Below are 24,863 nucleotides of genomic sequence, written 5' to 3' on the forward strand. Positions count from 1 at the left end.
TATGAATACAATGAATGAATTCGATATTCAATTTAAAATATTTACTCTAGTGGATAGCACAAAATCTTATGTTATACTTAATGAAAGTATAAATAAACTTTTAAGTGTTAGTGAATTTATCATTTTAATGGGATACGCATTCTACGAAAATAATTTTAATGATCCAACCATCAAACTTGTTTGTATATGCTTCAAGATCGCATACGCCAAAAATCGCAAAAAACAAACATTCAGAGATCAAGTAACGAGACAAAATTTTTCAACGGTTATCAACAAAAAATCACGATTTAACGGTTATTTTAACTCTGATTTTGATAATTTTTTTACAGGTACACTCCTTGACCCTATATGAATACAATGAATGAATTCGATCTTCAATTTAAAATATTTACACTAGTGGATACCATAAAATCTTATGTCATGATGATGGATGAAAATTAAGGATTTTGTAAAAGGAATAATATGCAAGCTTTGAGTTCCATTGGCAAACTTTAAACTTTTGAGAAATGCTTCACAACCTTGAAACAAAAACTCTTTCATTTTGCATATCCTTGCACATTTAATATTTTGTAATAGACTAGTAGTGTATGGATGTTTGTTTATTAGGCTCTTATTTTCAAGTGTAGATATAGTACTTAAACGACAAATGTATTTTAATGTTTTGAAGTAATATTTATTTGGCAATGTGTGGTATGTGAAAATTAAAGAAAAAAAATACATTTTTCTTAACGGGTCGGGTCACTTTACCTGTTGGGTAAAATGAACCGATATGTTAAGGACCCGTTAAGATAACAGGTGTGACACGACACGACCCGTTAAGATAACAGGTGTTACACGAAAATGACACGAACGGTACAAATACGACCCGTTTGTCAGACCATCATTTCCCATTTCATAAAGCACTACATGTGTGGTCATTGTGGTGTGACCCCTCCCTTCCATCCCTATTCCCTCACATCAGCAGAGAGAGTTAGAGACTCCCGAGACCATTTTGAAGCCTAGAAAACTAGAACTTTATTCTTTTTTATTATTTATTATTTCCCTTTCCTCATCATCTTCGTCTTCTTTCTGTTTCCTCTTCTTCTTGTTATTCTTTCCGTTTTCTCTCTGTAAATTCTCCATTTTTTTTTCTCTTCTTCTGTTTTGAGTTGTCAATGCTTCTTCTTCAAACGATTTCAAAGAGAGGGAGTCGCGACAGCTAATAAAGTCGTGGTGCATAGAAAGAGGGAGTCGAAGCGGGAGAAAACTTTAGTGATTCTGGGTCTGTTTGGAATTTCTTCCTAGAAAATCATTTCACTCCGCTCAGACCGTGGCCTAGACAACCACCTAGACCGCCCAGCCTGCCTAAGAGCGCCTAGACGGGCGCCTAACAACTCCCCAATTTTTCTTAGCGATTCAGACATAATCGCATCGGCACCACAACGCCCAGTGCCTAGGCGGCCGCCTAGGTTGATTTTTAGAACATTGTAATGAACAATAATGGTAAAATCTTTAAATGTTCACGAGAAATTAAAGATGTCAGTACGAATTTGCTACAAAGACTACAAATGTGACAACCTTGAAACCAAAGCCAATCGTTAAGACAAGGAGCCCACATCAACTCATTGAGACAAGACATGCCCACTAAGCGAGACATCCCAAAAACTTAAACTACACTATTTAATTTTTTTTTTTATCTTTAAATTAAATTCAAAAGTGAATGATCAGACTTTTTTAATTACTCAGTAACCAAGACAACATTTATTTTTGAAATAGACAAAAATAGTAACGTTGAAGTTTATAGGAATCTCAAGTTGAGGTGATCAGTTTCTGAAACAAAATGTTTCCACGTGGTGACACACCCCGACCTGGGAAGGTTGAAGCATGCTGGCCATCACCGTGAGGTGACGTAGCCATAAGGGTAAGTGATGTGAAAAGTGAAATAAAGTTAAAAACTAAATAAAACTAATAATACTGAACAATGAAAGAGTGCGCGGTCGTGGGAATAACCCATTACAAATATTCAGAGCTTAAAAGACAGTACGATTACCAAAGAGTAGTCAAAGCAGCTAAAGTACACTTATTACACAACAATGATAAGTTCGTACATCTAAATCGAAGATAATGTCAGAACTGCCAAAAGATCCTCAAGTGCCACAAAGAGTACAACTATCTAGGTCCTGGAGGAGCGAAAAACAAAGTTGAGTGGGTCAACAAAACAATGCTTATAAGAACACCTTTATTTTCGAATATACTAACCCCTCGCTGTAAAACAAGTATAGTTTCCTTAAAATCTACTACATAGGTATCTAAACAACAATAACAACAAAATAACTAGGAAATATGCCAAGTCATGAGATATCAAATGCCACAATAATATAATCATGTGATAATCAAGTATAACTAAGTGCTCATCCATCTAAGCTGACATACGAGTTCTAACAGATAATCTCTGAGACGAACAGGACTGGGTGTAATCAATACACTTTAGTACTACGATCACGTGAAGGCTGGTGTAGAAGCATGGTCACATACAAGTCGGATTGCCTAATGCAATCTACTCGACAGGACTGGCACCTAACTTAGATCCAAGACGAGCGAATGGTGCGGATGTGAACATACACGTGAAGGACTGGCCCTAGCCCTGAGGCGAGTATTAACACCAGGGTGCAGCAGATGAGCATGTACAAATATGTATGAATGTCATGACAGTAATATCACAACCATGTAGTAGCATTTATCACAATTTATATCACAATAATGAATACTTGGCAAAGATAAGCATAAAAATGAAGTAAATACACATTTATGGAGACTATAACTATGTATAGGTATAAAAACAAACTGCCCACTCACAAGTACGTCGTCGGGTCATAGCCCTCAAGCCTGGCCTGGCCTCGTAAGTCCTCGAGATACGTTTCCCCTATATGTGAAATAACTATAAAAGAATTAATTAAAGCACATATAGGGAAACTTAAATAAAACCCCCGTAGTTTGCTCAAACCTAGGGTTTAAATACATGAAATCGATCTACTTGACATCACAAACATCCCCAAATTTTTAGAAATAATTTTGGACCTTGCACGCGCCCCCACGTGCCTGCCAAGGCATGGCCAGAGGCGCACCCACGCGCAGGCGAACCTTAATAGAGGCCTAACGGCCGTTAGGAAAATTCCACGGAATATTCCGTTAAGTCCTTAACAGAGTTTAACGGCGTTACCTGACATCGTTAAAATATTCAATCAACTTTGACAGAATATTCCGTCGAGCTCCGACATCTGCAACTCAACTTCGCCGGATTCGGAAAAAATTTCAAACTTGCATAACTTCTTCATTTCTCAACCATTTTCGACCCACATTATATGGATTTGAAGCATATGAAGAGTAGAATCGCGTTGTACATTTTTGGAGTCTAAAAGGTGGACGAAGGTGGTCGGAAAACACGTCGAAAGTTCCGGCCAAAAGTGAACTCTTCGACACTCGGTCGTTTCACTTCCAAACTTCTTCCAAATTGTTGAAGGAGACTCGAGGAGTTGCGTAGGAGCTTCCCCAAGCTTCAAAACTTCCTAACTCGCTCGAAAATACGTCGAACTCAAATCGTTTGAGTTCGGACCTTCCGAGTTAACGAATCAAATCTCGTCTAAACTGAGTTCTAAGGGTATGGTTGTGCTCGTGGAAGTAAGATAAGCATGAAAATGAGATTCTTAGGTTCGATCTGTGACCTTTGAAGCTCATATAGGGTTGTTGCAGAGGGAATGGTATACGGGAAAGAGAGAAAGAAGGAAGAGAAAAAGAGAGTTCCTTTTTTTTATTTCTGATTTCTGATTGGGTGCCGTGTAGAGGGAAAGGATGGGATTGGTGAGAGATTTGAGGAAGTTGATTGGTGAGTGACACAAAGGGAAGGGCACGGGGTAGGATAAATAGGAAACTAGGGATAAGTTTTTTGATTTTTCTACGATAAGAGGAAATTGAAATCTATCTGTAACAATGTTTTCACACTGATAAAAATTCACGTACACTCATAACAATGTGTACAAAATAATTACGGAAACGAGAAAATAAATTAAGAGAGAAACAAACACATCCACGCCACTTGCCTGTAAGGGCATAATAGACAATTCACAAGTCAGGGGAGAAATTACATAGGAAAATTAGGGACATATCGTCATACGTGGCCTTCTTGGAATGTGACAAATGTTGATTTATATCCATTGATCACGTGAAGATAAAATATGTAGCAACTGAAAATTACCGCCACAAAGTTTCATGAGGTTGTCAAAGTCTTAGAAAGTAAGGTCCGTGGAAAATTAAGCTTAAAGGAAAAGTTGAAACCTTTTGCTTTGTGATTAAGGGAAAAGTTGACATATTTTGCTTTGTGGTTAAAGGAAAAGTTTAACTGTAGCCCGAAAAGTACAAGGGATGTACAATAACATTAAGGAGTTAAATAGTTAAGTGTTAGAGTAAAGAAAAACCAATGAGATCGACCTGCATCATAATAACTAGTCATGATTGATTGATTGTCACTGAATTCTTGAGTTAATAAAAACAAGGATTATTACTATATTTTGTTAGTTTTTTCTTTCAAACGATAAAAATAATTAAACTAATTTATTTAAATTATGGTGAGAATGCTAAATTTCATGTAATAAAAAGAATATTTTAGTTCGACATTACAACTTTCTACTTATTTGTTACTTTGCATTTCATGATTCATCACTTGTTTTTGAACATGCCATAACAATATATTTGCGAAATAAAATGTCTTATGATGAAGGGACAGATTTGCCCAAAAATGTATGAATTGTTGGACTTTTCCAATGTTCCACAGGGCGGCGTTCAAAGTCGTCATTGACCGAACCACAACCTGTAGTTGCTTTGCTTTTTTAGTTTAATACTTTTCACACTAGCATTTTTGACTGGCCACCTTTCTTCTCTTTTGGTGCCAAACGTTCTTTTCCATTGCATCCTTCACTTTTGTTGTCTTTTTTTTTTTTTTTAACAAATAATATTATTTACAGTATATTAAAAAAAATAGTAGGTTAAACTCCACTTTTCACTTATAGCTAAAAAAAAATACCATTAGATTGTAGTACTAAGTGATTACAGTTAGTTAAGTTAAGGACAATATTAATGTTAAACTATTGACCAATTTTTCTAAAATTTTGACATGAATGGTCTTTTATTTGTTTGTTTGTTTTTTTTTTTTTTTTTTCACATGAAAACAAAAAAAATATGTTGAATTATATAGCTAGAAATTTCGGTTTATATGTCAAAATTAGCCGCCCCTTCCTCCTAATTGTCCTTTTCTTTTCCAAATGTGTACGTATGATTTATTTTAGTTATTTGAATTATTCTTTGTGTCAAAAACAAAAAAGGGATCATCCAAAGTCAAATTTCTACGGAAGATTAAGATTTGAACTTGGAAAATGCCATACAATGATATATCCCACCACCATACACCACATTAAGGAAATAAGCTGGTGCATTGGTAGTATTCATATAAATCATATCCCACCACTCTTCCCACCTGCATTATATCATGCCAACATCATCATTCATCACTCATTCCATGGAACATCGATAAATGTATAGGGAAATTTCTTTAATGGTTTTTTATTTGTATTATGATACGTGATATACCTGCTTGTATTCAAGGTACATTATAATACATGTATATCTGATCGTTGGTTCTAAGAGAGGAGGGCAAGGCAAGACAATTGGCACTATGAAAAATAATTAATTTTGTCTGTTTGGGTATGGACAAAATTGCTCCAACATTACCGCATCATTCATTCATTCGTTGATTTCATTTCATCCCATCGCTACGTTTTGGTCTCTTCCCGGTTCCCATCTCATTTACAAACCATATCAAAACAAAGACAGCCACAGCCACACATTTCTTATGGTTCTCTAATCACTCATGCCAAATCAGACAAACCCAACCCTCTCCAACTCCACATATTACTCTTTAATTTAACACCAAAAATACCCAGTCTTGTGTTCCTCCACAACTTCCTTCTTGTCAACATGCATATACAAATTATACAGCAACCACTAACACACTACACACAATTTTTTTTAATGACAACATTATTTCACACCAAATCTTACAGATAATAACACTTAGATAGCCGTCCTAATCAAATTCAAACCACACATTTTGCAACATTTCAAATTTAATTTTAATACGGAAATTTATTAGATTCTACACAGAAGTCGGCGGCGTGGAAGCGTTCGGTTCTACTTTTCTAAGCTGAATCATGCTCGGCTTCTGCTCGTCTCCGTCGTCATGGTACACGTAAGCAAACCCCCCGTGCCGGGTCAGATCCATACCCGCCATTTCGTCCTCCGCCGATATCCTCAGCAGCTTCAGCTTGTGCAGCACAAAGAACAACGGCCCCATCGTCGCGCTCACCCACCCTATAATTACCACTATCTGTATCAAATGGGCCCCCAGCAGCTTCCCTCCGCCGCCCATAAACAGCCCGTATGGCCGCCCTTCTTTTCCCGGGTACACCTCGTTCACGTACTTCTCCCTCGCAAACAGCGCCGTGAAAATTATCCCCCACGCGCCGCACCCTCCGTGAAGCTGCGCCGCCTCCAGCGGGTCGTCGAATTTCAACTTCTCGGCCAGTTTGTTGCACGAGATCAAAACGATGGCGGCCACGAACCCGCATACGATCGCCGCCCACGGTTCGACGACAGAACATCCCGCGGTTATCGCCGCGAATCCGCCGAGAAGGCCGTTACAGACGTCCGTTACGTTCCAGTGACCCGACAGAATTCTTTTTCCGAAGAGAGTGGTGAGAGCAGCGGTGCATCCGGCGAGAGTTGTGGTGACGGCGGTCCGACCCACGGCTGACCACATCCCGTAATAGGATCCGGATGCCCCGTACGGACTCAGGATCTTGGTAAACGAACCGGGGTTAAACCCGTACCACCCGAACCAGAGTAAAAATGTGCCCAGAACGACGAGAGAAGCGCTGTGTCCGCGGAGAGCGACGGCCCGGCCGGAGTGGTCGAACCGCCCGATTCGGGGGCCTTCGATGAAAGCCCCCCACAGACCGGCGATGCCTCCGACCATATGGACCACACCCGACCCGGCGAAATCGATGACCCCGGTTCCAAATAAGAGGTTTCCGGTATTTCCGGCGCTAGCCCAGCCATCGACTGACCAGAACCAGTGGGCGACGACCGGGTAGACGAATCCGGTGAGGAAGGAGGAGTAAATGAGGTAGGCGACGAACTGAGTCCTCTCGGCAATGGATCCGCTGGTGATTCCGGCGGCGGCGATGGCGAAGGCCCACTGGTAGAGGAAGTGGCTGTAGTCGAAACCGGTGTCGGACGGGACTTCTTTGAGGCCGAAGAAGTGTTTGCCGATGAATCCGTTGGAGGGGCCACCGAAGGCGAAGGCGAAGCCGAAGAGGTAGTAGAAGAGGCCGCCGGCGGCGGCGTCGAGGACGTTGGTGAGCATGATGTTCATGGTGTTCTTGGCGCGGACGGAGCCGGCGCAGAGCATGGCGAAGCCGAGCTGCATTGAGAAGACGAGGTAGGCGGAGAAGAGGAGGAAGGTGGTGTCGACGGCGTAGGCGGTGTCGGAGAGCTTGGTGGAGACTACGGCGATTTGGTTGCAGATGAAGTTGGCTGCGCCGGTGGAGTTGGGCCCCCCAAGGAGGTCGGCTAGCTGGGTAGCCGAGCAGTTTAGTGTTGCCCACGTTGCCATTGGAGCAATTAGAGAGAGAAAGAAGAGAGGTGGAGTTGGAGTCGTCTGCTCTCTCTAGCAGTCTAGTTGGCTATAAATGGGGTACTTGTACGGTATATATAGGGGGGAGGGAGAGAGTTTTTGACTTGGTGGCTTGACTTTTTTGGAGCGGTGTGGGGTCCACGTCATGGGGTGTTCATACGTGATTTGATGGCTTTTTGGAGTCTTATCATCTGCAGCTGATTTGGTTTTGGAAAAGGTCGGAATATACGGTCAGGATTCAGAACTATGAATCTCTCTCTGCGTTTTTACCTTAAACATGGGTTTGTATAATTAACATGTAAGAGTGTATTTTTACTCACCATTATTTATGTGGTGTATACTCTATCATCCTATTTATCAATTTAAATTTTGAGATTTGTATTTATCTACTACACGAATCTTGAAATTCAAACTTATATAACGGTGATAAATAGGATAGTGCACATTAAATAGTGATGAGCAAAAATGCTCCCTTACTTAAATAAATTAGTAGAAAAGAGTGGTTGCAAATTAGATATACACATGTTAAAAAGGAAGACTAATTTGTAAACAAAATTTATAAACTAAATGATATGTCATTAATAAAAATGAGTACGTTTATCAACGCTTAAGTAATTGATCAATCATCAACTCCATGTTCTTTAGTTTTCAAAATTTTATTACCCCATTAAAAATAGGGGTGTGCTATCTTCACATTTCTTTTTACTTATCTTACATCCCTTGTTAATTTATATTTTTTAATTTATCCGATCCAACTGCTGAAAATTAAAAAAAAAAGTGGATAACACACTCCTAAAAACAAACAAATTCTTAATTGTAGCACATGTTCCGATTTTTTTTAATAAACTATATTATTTACATAAAAAAAAATTAGTTTAGCCTCACAATTAATTATCAAGATACAAGTGAGGAGAGTGGAGGGGAGTGGAATTCTATCGCTTTTCCACATGCTATAATCATACTTTCTTAATAGAAAATGTAAAGCCACAAGAGCCTTGGCTTAGGTGAAATAATTAATTATTTAAGGTATCAATCAAATAAAAACGTCTAAAATCAAATATAAATTTGTAAATCGTATCTAGTGCGCGTGATTGGTAAAAGGCCTTTCGTTTGCGCATAAGCGCGTGCAGAGATGCTTTTTAAGTTAAATTCTCCTATGTTTGGCTAGAACGTCATATAAACGTACTCACAAAATTTACGTTCTTATAATCAAGTAACAAATAAAATTACGAACTTGTAGAAAATCCAAGAAAAAGTGGAAATTTAGATGATCTAGCGGTATTGTTTGGTTTGCCTAATTTGTTGTGGCACTTCAGTAACTCCACCTGAGATGTCACTTAGTACTATGGTTTAGGGGTATTGTTCTTCACTTGTAAGTGAGAAGTTTTAGATTCAATTCTTGCCAAAGGCGAATTTGAACCACATTATTGCTAGCCCATTGTGAGGCTAAGCTCACCCCTCTCCCTTAGTGTAGATAATATCGTTTGTTAAAAAATAATAATAATAACTCCACCTGAGATCTTATTTATTCTCTTCGACAATGTTTCTCTCAAAGAACAGAAAATCATTATAAATCTTGTATAACCCTAAGTAGTATAGACAATACTACGATATAGCGGTATTTCTCTTCATTTGTAAATGAGAGGTCTTAAGTCCAACACACATAAATGACGATAACGTGATATATCTGTGTGGGTTTCGATACCTAATTAGTAGGAGGTATTTAATATTACATGTAGGTAAGGCTTCAATAAAAAACAGTAAAATTTGGACTTGTGAAATTACATTATTGTCCATCATTTTTTTGTATGATAGAAGACTAAGTAGTCTTTTCACTCTCTTTTGGTTGACAAAGAAGGTTTCATTAATTAATAGAGATTACAAAATCTTTCTTCTAGTGCTTATTTTTACATTTTTTTTTTTTTGTTTTGGAATCCTATTTTTACTTTTTCTTTGGCGGTTACAACTTACAAGGAAGATAATCTTATTTCAATAATGTGCATGAAAGCGTATAAAAGTTTCATTTTGACCTTTTTAAGATGCTCCCTTTTTACATATGGATGCACATAAAAAAAAAAGAAAATAAGTTTAAAAGTTAAATTGGAATATTACAACCTTTTTTATTCTACTTCCTTTATTTTGGAACGAAGATCCGTAACATAACCTACTTTGTGAAGATACTTTAATTGTGTCCATTCATAGTATATCAAGTTATAAGAAATTATTTGAAATTATTTATTTAAAATTGAATACAAATAATACCTGACGAACATTGATCGCACTATTTACGATAAACATATGCAATTAAAAGATATTCTAAATCCTGACAAAGTGCTTTCGAAATCCCAAAGACGCGCTCTCTCAAGCCTCTTGAAAATTTCGTGGTGGTAATTTCAAGTTGTCAAATCTTATCTGCTAGTACTGATGAATATTCCATGCCACAATTGAATACAAATAATTTTGTCATGTTTTTATAGACCAATATTAAGAAACGACGAGAGGGTTCGAAGTAAGCCACACATTTAACTAGTCATTGTCGTTTCCTATTTCCTTTTAAGTCCTCTGGTTTTTTCTTTCATAGAATCAATATCGGACGTGCATGGATTGGTATGGACCCATATACATGTGATACAAAGTATAAGTAGAGTACAGTAAGGTAAGATAACGATTATATTATAATAAGAAGTCACCTATATTGGGAAATACCACGAATCCTCATCAATACGAAAACTTTACTACTAGAACCTGAAGGGGTGCAAAATAGAAAATGTAAGTGGGTGAAAACAAAGCTTTTCAAAAACCATTCACTTATCAAAAATAATAACCTCGCCGTAAAACCTATATAATTTCCCAGAAAATCATACTACGTATAAGGATGAAATCAATTGTATACTATCAGTAAATCCAGAAGTATACCATGATACAACATCTCATCAGCAATATAAATAATCAGGTGCTTAATAATCCATGCTAGCACGTAAGTCGGAGTCATCTATAGTGACATGTAAGACTCACCCATATCTCATCAATCAATGCTAGCACGTAAGTCGGAGTCACCTATAATGATCTGTACGACTCACCCATATCTCATTAATCAATGCTATCACGTAAGATGGAGTCACCTATAATGACCTGTACGACTCACAAGCAACATGTACCATAATGTTGGAGTTGCCTATCATTACAACTTGTACGACAGTGTCGAAGTTGCTTAAAACATAAATATAGTCATGCCATAACTCAATCATTTCAAATAAAATGTAATTATAACCATGCATCTCACATTTCACAACATATACTTACCTGAACTTACCTGTGCGTCATGCGTTCACCTTCGTACTTCAAAGCATAACAATAATTATGCACAATAATATACCTATGGATATGCCATGATGCAATCCAAAATTTAACCATATCGTAGTGCTTTTAAATATATATATATATATATATATATATATATATATATGCACATATAATGTGGCGTAAAATGCACAATCTATAACGCCCTACTCCGGAACTATTTATTTTCAGGAATAATTATTGGTGACAAGCCCAACTAAACACTAGCTTAACTAACTATTAATACTTACGATTCCTTACTTCAATTTCTCTATTCTTCACACACTGTTTTATGACCACATTTAACCAACAAATCATAAAGTTAAAACTCAAATTTTCACCATTTCCTTTACATTGCTTAATTTCCCAAATAAGGCTTTTGTCTCAAATATTGTATGGATGCATCTAATGTCTTGTTAGACTGCCTACGTACCCTAAACAGGGATCAAGCCATTCGTAGTTCACATATCCAGAATTCAAACCAAATCCAAATATATTCATTTTATCCAACATATACTACAATTGTATTAATATTCAAACCACAACAATTAGGTCTCAAAAGCATAATTAGAATAACAAGTTCGCATAAAAACACAATGTCGGCTTCCTGGCCGTGCACTGCCGCGGGTGGCGGTTGGTCGCCTCGGCTTGCCAGAAAACTCAACTATTTCTAAACATTCTCAAAAATTACAGAAATGAAGATCTCAAAGAGTAGAGCAAACTTTATACCTGTGGCTATGTTCAATTTGGCCTGGAAGGGCTCCAATTTGCCTTGAACTGTTGGAAACCCTAGAAATAGGTGTTCTTGATTCGTCCTCAATTCGACTCCGACGCTTCAACCAAGGATTGGGCATTGTTCTAGGCCTCAAGGGAAGTCTATTGGTGGTGTTAATTGCATGAAAACATTTCAGGTTTGGTGGACTGGAGTGACGGTGCCATCACCCCCCTACGGTTTGGATTCTATGAAATCAAAGCCAAACATCTTCAATTTTGGGTGTAATAGGTAGAGGGAACAATGGGGAATGTTTTCCCAGTGGTTAGGTGACGTGGTTCGCCAGAAGAATGGTGGAAAATGGCTGGAAAATTGGCGGAACGGGTTGGGTTCGAAGGTTTGCACGGACCAACCCATGTCTCCCCCCTTCTTTTTCTCTCCTTTCCCCTCCTTTCTTCCGTTTCTGATTGGGCCATCCTACCCTCTCTCCTCTCCCTATTTGTCCAACTCCCTCCTTTTTTTTTTTTTTCTCTTGTTCCCTCTTCTTCTTTCCCCGTTTTCTTTCTTTTTTGTTTTCCTCCTTTTTCCCAGCCACACTCACCAATGGCATATAAATCCTTTAGTAATAATAAAAATATAGTGTAAGATAATTAAAATAATGATTCATTCCAAATACTTTCGGGTTCGTAACTCAATAAAACTTTAACTGTAACTCCAGATTCACTTCTACTTGTGCCTACGTGTCCGTAAGATCGAGCTCTATCCGAATATGTCAAGAAACATGACAAAATATACGAGAATCACATAAGTCCTCGAAAAATCACGCTTTGTCCATAGGGCAATTCCGTAATTTCACATATTAAAATTATAAAAACCATAATTTTTAGGGACGGGCTGTCACAACAATTGAACCAAATAATTTTGTTATGTTTTTATACACCAATATTAAGAAAGGACAAGAGGGTTCGAAGTAAGCCACACATTTAACTATTCATTGTCGTTTCCTATTTCCTTTTAAGTCCTTTGGTTTTTTCTTTCATACAATCAATATCGGACATGCAGGGATTTTTTTTTATCGGTTAATGCATGCATGGATTTTTTTTTGTGTCAACGCATGCATGGATTCTTACAACCACATGAGCAACAAATGCGGTATAATTTTTGTAGATTTATGACTCTTCAAATTAAACTCAAATAGAAGTTTTGTTGAAAGGTTTTTTTTTATTTTTATTAAGGGGTCTTTTGATCAACAAAAAAAATGAAAAAAGGGTTGTTTGATAAGTATATTGTTTTTAGATTTTAGTTTGTATGTGGACCAATATCATAATGAATAGGGTGTTGAGTATCTACTTATTGTAATAATTTTGAATCCTTACCCTCACCTTAATAATAATAATTAAAAAAAATATATTTTAGTTTTGTTTTGACTTTTTCAGAAAACAGAAAACTTGTTTGATGAGTGTCATCATTTTCATTTTTTTAAAACTAAATGGTTTTTTTTTTTTAATTTTAATTTTTAAAATTTAGATTGGTTTTTGAAAAAAAAAAAAAACTGAAAGAAGTTATCAAAACAGTTTATTTATTTTTTAATTATGAAATCTGAAAACGAAAATATTAATTAGTACCTTGGCGTTGCCATGTTATTCATAGGTTCAAATTGCATAATAAATTTGAGCCGTTCACACGAAAGCCCAGCCCAATACTACCTTCCCTTCTTTTTGTTTTTTTTTTAATTTTTTTTGGTCCTTTCCGTTGACTAGCCTTCCTAAATCTGCCGCTAGCCTTCTTGGTTTCTTTTATTTTTTCGCGCGTAAAGAAGTTAAAACCCTAAATTTTCTCTCTCTCCGCGCGCCACCATCTGCCGCGAAATTTGAAATTGATTTGTGCGGATTTTGCGCAGTGGCCTGCGCAATCAGGTAGCTGCAATTATCGCTTCACCGGAGCTTCGTGGTGGTTCAATCTTTGACTCAGACATGGCAGATTTTGCAGATTCGGAAAGTGGGTTGGAGCGAGTGGAAGGTAAGTGCATTGTTAATTTTTGCCTTGTTATCTAGGTTTTAACGTTAATTATTTATATTTAGAAGTTTTTATCTCTAATTTTGAAGATTTCAGTCTCTTAATCTTGTCTCTGTTGTAATTTTGCCCTTCAATTTTTTAAATATTTTACAATTAGAAAAAAAAATCAGTAATTAAGTAAGGCTTGTTCGAGGTTTAGGATATTTGGTTGATGTTTAGCTAAAATTGTGTAGAAAACATGATCTTGCTCCAATGGGCCAAATTAATTTGCAAATCTGAAAATTGCTTTGGATAATTAGTGGTTCCAGAGAGTTTAGGGGTTGATTGGTATTTAATTTGAAACTAATATATAGTTTTAAAAAACGATGAATGTAACTAAAAAATATTTCTTAACAATAATGATAAATGCCGCGATTTTTGCTCAGAAATCTGCATGAGGAAGAGAAAGCTCGAAACCCGGCTGCGTGAAGAAGGTATGTTTCGTTACAAACAGTTTTAGTATGTCAAGCTTCTTCTCAGTTTTGGACCATCTTGTTTGGGAGGGTTATGGAATCAGTTTTGTTTTCATTCGGATGGTAGTTTCTGATCTTTGAAACTTTAGTACTTTAGTTAAGGGAAAATTCAATGTAGTTTGCCATCATAATTGGTTCTGTTGTCGGACTATGAATTTGCGTCGCTGATCAAGTTGATTTTGTTTCTCGACCCTTTGTACTTGATATACTTTTTGTTGTCATCTTTTGACGTGCATCGTATATTGCCGTGGGGAACCATGCAGAAGAGGAGAGACTAAGGAGAGAAGCAGCTGAATGGAGGGCAAAATTAGGCGAGATTACTGAAAGGCAGAGGCAAAGAGAGAGGGAACTGGAAGAATTAGAAAGGCTGCGTGCAGAGGCTCTTTCGAGGATGAGAAGATCAACTGAGACTGCAGCAGCTGCTGCTTCACCATCCTTTAGTAGAGAGGTGTGTGTGCCTAGGTTTCAGCAATGGGCCGGGAACTGAAGACTCGTCTTAGAACCGAATGCCTGACTAAGCGGGGACTGTTCCGAAGAAGCTGATTTTAGTAGCTAACCTCGACGAGTTGTTGTAAGCCGTCATCTCTACTTTTAATTTTCTTTCTTTCCCTGAAGTGTTGTCTCACGGAATATTCTGATTGTAACGTTGGAAATTCAGAATTTGAGATATCTAGTCTTTGTTTAGTGTGGGAGAATTGGAGCAGGTGGTTTTTTAAGGACGAATCTGTAGGTTCATGTCTTGAAGGATTTGCCTTAAAATTTGGTTTTGTATGATACAGATGCCTCTCCCTTGCTTGGGATGAAGCCATACTTGCCATAACCGGTTCAGGTTACCAGAAAATTCTTTCGGTCTAGGATTTAGGGTTGGGTTGAAAGCAAAAATAACCAGCAAGATGAGCACAACACCAAAAGTCCAAGGGGGACGGGTTTCAAAATAGGTAATTTCAAACTCAATGTCGAGTCTAAGAGTAGCTATGACATCTGTCTTTTGGTGTCGATATTGATGTGGTTCCCTGCAAGTGGCCCTTTACCGTAGTAGTAGAAAGGAGTTGAGCATTTGCATGATGGTGTGGGTTCGGCTAATCTAACATCTAATTTAACAAAATTTATTGTTTGACCAAAAAAAAAAAAAAAGGATATTGAGGTGGTTCTTCCGTGGAAACGGTTATACAGGGATGTGAGTTTCATCTCAGCTCTCGCTCCATTATATGTACTGATTTAAATAACATCTTGTATGTTCATCCCAATCAATTAATCTCCCACTCTCTCCTACGAAACCTACAACGATTCCATGCCACTAATGGAATATCATCTATCCTTCTTAGGCTCAATTCATCCTCTTAGATACGCTTAAGATTAAATACATTATAATTTGTTAATAATGAATCATCAGGTACGCATCTCTAAAAACTCGTGTTGGAAAGACACAATGACCATAACGATGATAGTTGTGTGCTTGGCTTAGTTCACGATGATGATGGTGCCCTTTGACGATAATGTCGGAGAAAGTGTCACCTGAATTGAGTTAGGTTCGGTGGAGTTTTGTTGTCGACAACGGCACCCCCTCGCCTGCCGCCACCGATTCGCGGGCCACCACCGATTCGCGGGCCACCACCTTGTCTCTCAAAAATTTTGGTCTTTGGATGTCCAATTCTTCAATTACCTCTCCACGCAATTTCACATGGGCACATGGTTATTTATTTATTTTTAAAGGGGAGGGAAGTGGGTTAAGCCTTACAATAGACTAGCAATAATGTGGTTCAAATTTGTTTTTGGCTAAAATCGAACTTAAGACCTCTTACTTACAAGTGAAGAGGAATACTACCAGACCGTAATGCAATTGCACATGTGCTTGATGCACAACTTTAATTTGAGGGTAAAATGGGAAGTTGGTGGGATAAATTTTTTAATTTGGCTTTGGAATGATATCTTTTGCTTCGAATGAAACTTCCCATTGGATAACGTTCTCAGAGGGAAAGGAAGAGCTCTACGGGTGCGGACTCTCCATTCATGGAGGTCCTCGCTAGCTCTGCAACTGCATCTTCATCCTCTCATTTCCTACTCTCCAGCTTCTACAAGAACCACCGTAGCTCTGTCTCCATGGCCGCCACTCCTCCGCCTCAGGTACCCCTTCCCCTCTCTCTCATCGATTTCTATCTAATTCATGCCTCATTTTAGCTCTCTTTCTCTGGGCATAATCCACAATTATGGAATTAGAGAACAATATAGTTGCAGAATTACGTTTTAATCATAAAATTCTAAAGCTTTTCGGGTTTCATCTTTTGCGAAATTACGTTCTAATCAATGTATTGATTGCCGTTAGATGAGTTTAAATTACTTGGTAGGTGCTCCAAGAAGATGTCTTGCTTTTCTATTGCAACTTGTTTTGTGTAAACACCTAATTATAGTTGTCCTAAGTCTTTAAATCATTTTACGAAGGAAAATATACGACTAGGTGATCGTTTCTAATTATTTTTCTTAGGACGTGTTGGTGCTTATTATATCCATTCTGGTAGTTTAGTTATATATTGTATCTTTCCTGAGTTTTAACGTTGGAAATTAATACTAAAGAGGCCTTGTGGCTCCTGAAAGATACCGCTCTATAATGTATGCCGGGCGTTATCTGGTTGTAATGGGGACTCCCATAATTACACTTTTTAACCGGACTCTTTGCAGGTGCTGCACTGGAAGTATCTTCCAGTAAGGATTGTAGAAGCTCGAGCAAAGTCTCCCTTAATTTGTATAATGACTACGTCGCTTAAGAGGCCGATAAATTATGGTAACACTGATGGGGACTTTAAGCACAGTTTCTTGATTCCACCGGTGTTGAGGCTCAGTCGGAGTTTTGTTTGTCAGGGTGGTTTGTTTTCAGCAAATTATAGTAAGGTCAGGAAAAAACTTCAACTGAAGAAATATGCTGGCAGTCTCCATGAAGTGCTAAAATGTTCAGAAAAAATTAGACGGCATGTTTTTGTTTTCGTTGCTGGACTGATGGTTGTCATGTCAGCTTCTCTTTCTGTTAGCAGTACTCCATCGTGTAAGTTTACGTTATACGGTAATGGAGTAATGACAACCCAAAGTCGTGCAATGTTAAAGAGATTTACTTTAATCTGTTGTTTTATTGACTTGCCCAGGGGCTCTCACAGAAGAGAATCGTATCTTCTTAGAGGCATGGAAGATGATTGACCGTGCATATGTTGACAAAAGTTTTAATGGACAAAGTTGGTTTCGGTACAGAGAAAATGCATTGCGCAATGAACCAATGAACACAAGAGAAGAGACATGTATGATATCCTTCCTACAGTCAGTAATCTTGTATTGTTGGGAAAATTTACTATAGTAAAAGCAGCTTGAAATACCAAGACTGTCCTTTTGAAGTACACCTCGACAGTGGTTCATTGGACTTAGTGAATTGTTTTATACAATACACTTTTGTATATGATACCTTATTTGACTTGATAATTGGTTTTTCCGCTGTTTGAGACTTTGAATCACCTAAAGTCCACTCTCACTTTTGTTTACTACTTATCATTTCATTTTCCAGCTTGAAAATTTTCAAGATTTACTGATCCTACCATGCCAAAGGCTCCATTCACTTGACAAACCATTATTTTACTAAGCTGTAGCTGGGTTTTGTATAAAAATGAGCAAAGCTTTGTGCCAGCTGGATCACTTCATTTAACTGAAAATACTATACTTATCTTTCCAGTTTCCAGTTTCTACCTCTTAAAATCCTAATGTTCTATTTGCAATCAGATATGGCAATTAAGAAGATGCTTGCCACATTGGAGGATCCTTTCACTCGGTTTCTGGAGCCTGAAAAGTTCAATAGTCTACGGGTACAATGATATTTCTTCTTATACTATTAGTGTATTAGTGTAGTTCATTTTAGCCTGAATAAGAATGAAATGCACCATTAGAAACTACATCAAACTCACTCTACAAATCACTCATTATCTTAAGATACATTTCTTCAGTTTGATTTGAATATAGTTCTTGTTCCTGAAATCTGTTAATATCTTCTTCAAAGGCAGTCTGGAACTCAAGGTGCTCTTACAGGCGTAGGGCTGTCAATTGGCTACCCTACAAAACTTGATGGATCAGCAGCTGGTCTTGTTGTTATTTCAGCTTCCCCGGGAGGTCCAGCAAACAGAGCTGGCATCTTGTCTGGGGACGTTATTCTGGCTATTGATGATACAAGTACAGAAACAATGGGCATATATGATGCTGCAGAGCGGCTACAGTGAGTTTCTTACACTTCCTGCCACTTAACCTGTCATTATAGTAACTATCCATCAAGTACTAGGATTTAATGGGGATTACTCACAAAATTTGTAGATGGAAGTCGTATCATTTAAAAATCTGGAGAAGCTCTTTACCTTGGGTCCTTTGAATTTGTGTGTGGGTCTGGTTACTTGTAATTGAAACAAGTGTTTTCAGAATCATGACTTGTTTTTCCCCACTAAATTTTTATTTATTTTCATTTATATCTTGTTTTTCCTAATTGTTACAGGGGAGCTGAAGGAAGTACAGTTAAACTAACAGTTCGTAGTGGACCTGAAATAAAGCACCTGGATTTAATGTAGGTTCAATTCTTCATTCATCCGTGATGAAATATTGTAATATCATTGTCTAAGGAATTATTCGTTCTTTTTTTTTTTTTTGGGGATAATAATGTTGTTTGCCCAAAAGTGTTTGGAGATTATTGATTTGATAATATATTGGTTTTAACTTCGTCATGGAATGCATTTAATAATTAGTGAAACTTAAAAATATAAGAATGCTTTTGGTTTAAGTTCTCATTTTATTTGATGGCTGGCAATTGAGCTCAGTGTTTAACCAGAAGTCATCCCATTTGCTTGGACCCTTGAGCTACTGTTAAAGTGGGGGATTAGCACTTAGGAGTGGGCTTAATTGTGATTTTATTTTTACTCAATCTAGAGTCTTTTTTTTCCATTTTTAAATTTATTTAAATGCCTTCTTGCTGTATTCTAGGCGGGAGAAAGTTTCACTGAATCCTGTAAAGTCAAGACTATGTGCGGTCCCTGCTTCCGGAAAGGATTCCCCTAGGATTGGCTATATCAAACTATCAACGTTCAATCAAAATGCATCTGGTAAGGAGATCTAGTAGTTACCGAACTGATATAAGTTTATGTAGGATGGTATGGTGTTTTGATCTTCTTAAGTCCACTCCCACTGAGAAAGAAAATCTGTTCACTTGCGCTTGATTTTGAAGAAAACATTGCTCATTCTGTTTAAAACTTTATTTACTCAATGCTTCATCATCTTGTTCAGTACTTCAATTGTTTGACCTTGTTTGGAGCGAGCTCGTCAATCTCTGCAATTTGGTCTAAGAACTTTGCATCCCATGCAGGTGCTGTCAAGGAAGCAATTAATACCTTAAGGAGTAATAATGTTAATGCCTTTGTGTTGGATCTTCGAGACAATAGGTAATCATTATATATCAACGTGGGTCTAGTTTAACATTATCTTTCGACAAGGCTCTAGTAAAATTTGCCCTTTTGGAAGGCTTTCTGAAAGCTTAATATTTGCTTAAATTTGGTGCAGTGGTGGTCTTTTCCCAGAAGGAATTGAGATTGCTAAGATTTGGTAAGTTGCCCTGGAGAGCTGTGGGAAATTTAACTTTTTATAATTTTTGTTTTTTACTTAACGAGTCAATTTGGTATTATTTTTGGGACGGTGGAATAAACAAAATTTTTGGTGCATATTTAACTTAGCCCAGCTGGCCACTTAGTACTGCAGTATGGTGGTATTCCTCTTCACTTGTAAGTGAGAAGTCTTAGGTTCGATTCTTGCCAAAGGCGAATTTGAACCACAATATTGCTAGCCCATTGTGAGGCTAAGCCCAAACCCCTCCCCTTATTGTAGATAATATTGTTTGTTCAAAACAAAAAAAAAAAAAAAAAAAAAAAGCTCAGGTGGACTTACTTGTTTGGGTTTTCTGAACAACTTTTTATGGAACTGAGATAACTAATGTTTGCACATAGTCATAGCCATGCAATAAATATTTTGATACTTTGGGAACTTATTCCTAAGAAAAAGAAAGATGCTTCTTTCCAGTTTCTCCTTCAACCCAACAAGGTTTAGAAAGACAATCCACCGAAAGCTACTGGATTACTAGATTGCAATCATGCTGCTTGAAGCCTTGAATGGTCTTTCACGATTCATGTTTGAAGCCATTATGTTTGATCCAATTTATGCAGCACAAATTCTTAAAATTCAACTTTCTAACAAATTTAGAAATCATTGTTTGTCTTTCAAATATTAATTTGCGCTCCCTTATATCAGATCCAAATTGTGTAAATTCATGATTAGATGCTTTTCTTTCAGGTTGGACAAAGGTGTGATTGTATATATTTGTGATAGTCGTGGTGTTCGAGATATATATGACACCGATGGAAGCCAAGCAGTGGCAACTTCAGAACCCCTGGTTGTGCTGGTACATGTTCATTTATAATATGATTAAGTAGATTTGGTCAATGATATTCCTTGATGCTTATGCAAACATTTGCATATGTTATTATTAATAGTGCAGGGTTGTCATCATTTAGACTTTCGGTTCTCCAGCTCCGGCCCGTCTCTAATCTCTATGCTGTTTGATAGTGGAATCAGTTTTTCGTTTCTGATATTTTGTCTTATTAAAAAGGAACCCTTCTATGGTTGGAATCAGTATTTTATTGCTTGAGAATGTGACGTTCTTGCAAATTGGTTGATTTAAACATTAGGATACGCTGTTGTACCCTTTCTGTTTTTTGTATTTAGCGTGTGTTCATGTGCGTACTATGAAACATTACCTTTGAAGAATTGCTTGGTGAGATTTGGTATGTGTATCGTCTGAGGTTCTTCAGGTGAACAAGGGAACTGCTAGCGCAAGTGAAATCTTAGCTGGGGCATTGAAAGACAATAAACGTGCTGTGTTGTTTGGAGAACCCACATTTGGGAAGGGGTAATCTTGCTTCTGCTCAATTCCCATGAATAAAATTGTACATTCCTGACATAAGCCATCCATCCCTCTATGCAGCAAGATTCAGTCAGTTTTTGAGCTATCCGATGGCTCTGGCTTGGTTGTTACAGTCGCCCGCTATGAGACACCTGCTCACACAGACATTGATAAGGTCTGATGCGTTCTCTCTTTCTCCCCATTTACTTTATTCACGTTGCTCTCGATTAACTTGATTCTGGTTTCTATAGGTTGGTGTGATTCCAGACCATCCCCTGCCAACTTCATTCCCCAAAGATGAGGAGGCCTTTTGTAACTGCCTCCAGGACCCTGCATCTGCTTGCAACAAGGTTGAGCTATTTGCAACATGACGGTAGTTATCGTGCACATTAGCATTGTTTACAATACAGGAAAGCGACGATTTTTTACAGGCGTAGTTTCACATTCTTTGAAGGTTTCGTTTGATTTTGTAAACAAATGGCAACGTTTGATTAATGGTATTCGATTACAGAAGTTTACGATGTGAATGAGAAATATTTGTGCCGTTGTCTACCATAAGAATATTTCTGTATTCAACCAAATTCCTTATAAGATAAATACCAGATTCCACTGTATGCAATGAAATGTCAAATGTACTGTGAAACTATATTTGGAATATATGCTATGTACAATGGCGTGTGAAATAAAACTTGTAGGAACGCCGGCATCCAAGTCAGGCGTATACAAAATTGGCTCTGGCTGAAATTTGATCCCTGGTCTTACCCTCAACCGATATTATTCTGGATCCTAAGGCGTGCAAGAGCCGGCGCAAAGAATGTCGTAGTGCCTGATCTAAGCTGCAGGAAAATAATCAAGGTCATGCTCCAGGCTTAAGACTTTTGGTTTACATTCTCTATTCACCAAAACATCTTTGTCCATGTACCCAAAAATGGGAAAACAGCAATCAACAATCTTAACAGCAGCGGCGTGTCGCTATTTCTTTCTCTCCGACTCAACTTACCCTTCCCCATTGGCTTTCTTCGAGATTGCCTCCGTGCAGATTCCATTCTTTCAAGATCATCCCATCCACCTAAACTCGATGCCTCCCTACCACTATCATCCGCTGAAGCATCATTTCCGACTACCCAAGATTGATAACCCATACTTCTGTCACTAGTTTCCTGGTCTTCAACATATCTTTCTTTGTCACCTGTTTTAGCATTACCAAAACTGCTGGCAAAAGGTTTCCTTCTCCTCCTTGTCCTGGACTTGCGTTTCGGCCTACTCCATGTCCGTCCCCACAACTTCTCAAATAACAGTGAAAATACTGACTGACCAAGGGGGAGTGCTAACGCCAAGAGGAAAGCTTTCGGACCCGTGGACAGCAGCAAAGATGCAATAATAGCTGGAAATGCCCATCCATAGGATTTGAACACCTGCACCAACAAAAGAAAATACACCTATGACAAATTCTGCAATAGAAACCAACCAGCACAACCATAATACGAAAAATTAGATCCAACGTTTGTATCTCGACCTTGGCATTACGATGGTCAAATTTGATTCTTGTTTTTTTTTTTTCGTGAATCACTTTATCAAAATGCTTATGTATTCAGGTATCTGATGATATCAGATATCTGATTCAACAAATACATCATGTGAAAAACAGATGTGAAGTAAGGAATGAGGCAGAACATGTATATTTATAAACCTAAGCTTGGGATGTCCCTCAATCAGGCGACAGAAAATATTCATCTTCAGAGCACGAATTCTAACAATAATATGTCTTAAAAATATGCACTAGGCACAAGTTATTCAAGTAGTTTGCCCATTCTTGATTCGCAATCAAGTTACCGTATCAATCAGCCAATCCATAATACCGCTAATCAAAGATATTCATTAACAGATAGAGATGATTACTACAGCTGTTCAGTGCTAAGAGAACACATTGCGTGTTTTTTTACTTTACACATTGATGATATGCTAACTCAAACTAAGGCACTCCAAACATTGTCTCCTACCTTCACGCATCTTCCCTCAGTTGAGATAATGCCCCATCATGCCGCCTTTCATTGGTTGCTTTACCAGTGGAGTGCCTTCAACCACATTGTGTTTAGCATCAGCTCTCTTCCAGTTTTATTTATTAAACTCATGAAACACACCGACCTTAAAACTCCAAAGTAGGCTTACATATTTACAGAAATATACTACATGAGCCTAATCAGTAAGCTAACAGAATAAGCGGGGAGAGATTTTTGAAAACAGAAAAAAGAAAGAAAGAAGGAAAGGAAGGAATACTCTATTAGGTTGTTTCAAATAGAAGTTCCGACCTATGTTTAAATTTGGTCAGTAATTTTGTTACTGCATAATGCTATGTAAGTTGTCAAAATGTCAGTTGCGGAACTTTGCAAATACTAAAAGGCAGCGAGAACAGGATAGCTTAACTAACATAACAGTAAACTCTTGACAGTGAAAGAGCACAAGTGATGATAACGGACTTCATCACTTTCCAATTCTTGATTCATTACCGCTGTAAGATTAAGACGATAACTTGATCTCAAAGCAAATTACATTATTAAATGGCATCGGTTAACTTGTAAACTCTTGAGACAACACAATCAAAGACACCAATTGTGCCGAAAGATAGCAAAACAACAGACTTCAATATCTATTTCGTTGTCTTCACAGTTGTTTCGAATGCAAGCGAAGCCATCTATCAAAACAAAACCTAGCTATAAATATCGATGCATTCTATTACTTGGGTACGGGTAAGAACAACTAAAGTAAGCTCTCCGAAAAGAAAAAAAAAAAAAAAAACAGAGCTGTGCATCGATAAGTTGGCTAGAGCAGCGTCCTCCCCTTATGAATTCAAGTTCAAATCCCTTATCCACAGTTTAGATTAGACTAATTAGAATATCGCTCGAATAAAATGTATGCTCTCCAAAATTGAAGCATTCCCAAATCCAAACTTGATAAAAATAACCAAAAATGAAGTGAAAGTTAGTACCTTCAATATCCAGAAACTATCAATGGCATCCTCCAAGATTCCACCGGAGCTTTCCTCCTCCATCTCCGACGACTCGTCCGACCACCACCTTCTTTTATTCTTCCCCTTACTTCTACTGTACTCGTAATCTTCTTCTTCTTCTTCTTCGTCATCGCCGGCGTCTTCTTCTCTGAAATTAAAACCGAATCTTTGGGAACGAATGGTTTCGGCATTGGAGTCCCAGCGACGGTAGCTAGGAGCGTAGGAGCGACTCAAGTGGGAATTAGGAAGTGGATTTTGAAAGATGAAGTGGAAGGAATATCTGGGCCGCCATGGATGAGGCTGTGCAGTGAGAGGGAGGACACCGCTCTCCATGTGCAGTGCGATCTTCCATCTGCCACGTTCTCGTTATCTATTCTCCGCTTAAAACTCTCCGACTTTATTACAATTTCCAAAAGTTTTTGGGCCCAATTTGATATTTAGGCCCAGTTCGTTGATGACCCCAAAGAGGCTACGAGTCGGCCCAGTAATGATATACTGTGTACATGGTCGAGTCCAAACCGGACCGCGTCAACTACTAATTTCTACGAAAGCTGAAGTAAAAAACGACATGTCGTCGATAAAACCAAAAGGTG

The 24,863-nt window shown here is 37.9% G+C and overlaps 4 protein-coding genes across 5 annotated transcripts; 2 read left to right on the plus strand and 2 right to left on the minus strand.

The window, feature by feature from the left end:
* Nucleotides 1-6,034: 6,034 nt before the first annotated feature.
* On the minus strand, nt 6,035-7,781 carry LOC125469848 (ammonium transporter 1 member 1-like). Its single transcript, XM_048567857.1, has one exon. It carries the CDS (start codon nt 7,700-7,702, stop codon nt 6,185-6,187), a length of 1,518 nt encoding a protein of 505 aa, XP_048423814.1. The 5' UTR covers nt 7,703-7,781; the 3' UTR covers nt 6,035-6,184.
* A 5,766-nt stretch (nt 7,782-13,547) lies between these two features.
* LOC103933640 (eukaryotic translation initiation factor 3 subunit A) lies at nt 13,548-14,994 on the plus strand. The gene is made up of 3 exons (XM_009343326.3): nt 13,548-13,793; nt 14,216-14,263; nt 14,566-14,994. Exons 1-3 carry the CDS (start codon nt 13,748-13,750, stop codon nt 14,787-14,789), a joined length of 318 nt encoding a protein of 105 aa, XP_009341601.2. The 5' UTR covers nt 13,548-13,747; the 3' UTR covers nt 14,790-14,994.
* Nucleotides 14,995-16,230: 1,236 nt separating this feature from the next.
* Nucleotides 16,231-21,776, plus strand: LOC103933641 (carboxyl-terminal-processing peptidase 2, chloroplastic). Of its 2 annotated transcripts, XM_048567877.1 has the most exons (14): nt 16,409-16,426; nt 16,979-17,081; nt 17,159-17,339; nt 17,437-17,586; nt 18,059-18,141; nt 18,337-18,545; nt 18,816-18,884; nt 19,298-19,416; nt 19,677-19,752; nt 19,871-19,912; nt 20,654-20,762; nt 21,172-21,269; nt 21,345-21,438; nt 21,515-21,776. In XM_048567877.1, the coding sequence occupies exons 2-14, from the start codon at nt 17,079-17,081 to the stop codon at nt 21,632-21,634; spliced, it is 1,353 nt and encodes a 450-aa protein (XP_048423834.1). In that variant the 5' UTR covers nt 16,409-16,426; nt 16,979-17,078; the 3' UTR covers nt 21,635-21,776. The 2 variants fall into 2 exon arrangements, with proteins under 2 accessions (XP_009341602.2, XP_048423834.1); XM_009343327.3 differs by having other exon boundaries at nt 16,231-16,426; nt 16,979-17,339.
* A 50-nt stretch (nt 21,777-21,826) lies between these two features.
* LOC125467832 lies at nt 21,827-24,647 on the minus strand. Its single transcript, XM_048567878.1, has 2 exons — nt 24,250-24,647; nt 21,827-22,678 (listed from the first exon to the last, which is right to left on the minus strand). The coding sequence occupies exons 1-2, from the start codon at nt 24,601-24,603 to the stop codon at nt 22,160-22,162; spliced, it is 873 nt and encodes a 290-aa protein (XP_048423835.1). The 5' UTR covers nt 24,604-24,647; the 3' UTR covers nt 21,827-22,159.
* Nucleotides 24,648-24,863: the final 216 nt, after the last annotated feature.

Source organism: the organism of the source record quoted next, unplaced genomic scaffold, assembly GCF_019419815.1.
Source record: "Pyrus x bretschneideri cultivar Hongxiangsu unplaced genomic scaffold, Pyrus_bretschneideri_v1 Contig46, whole genome shotgun sequence".
In the NCBI taxonomy this organism is placed as follows: domain Eukaryota; kingdom Viridiplantae; phylum Streptophyta; class Magnoliopsida; order Rosales; family Rosaceae; genus Pyrus; species Pyrus x bretschneideri.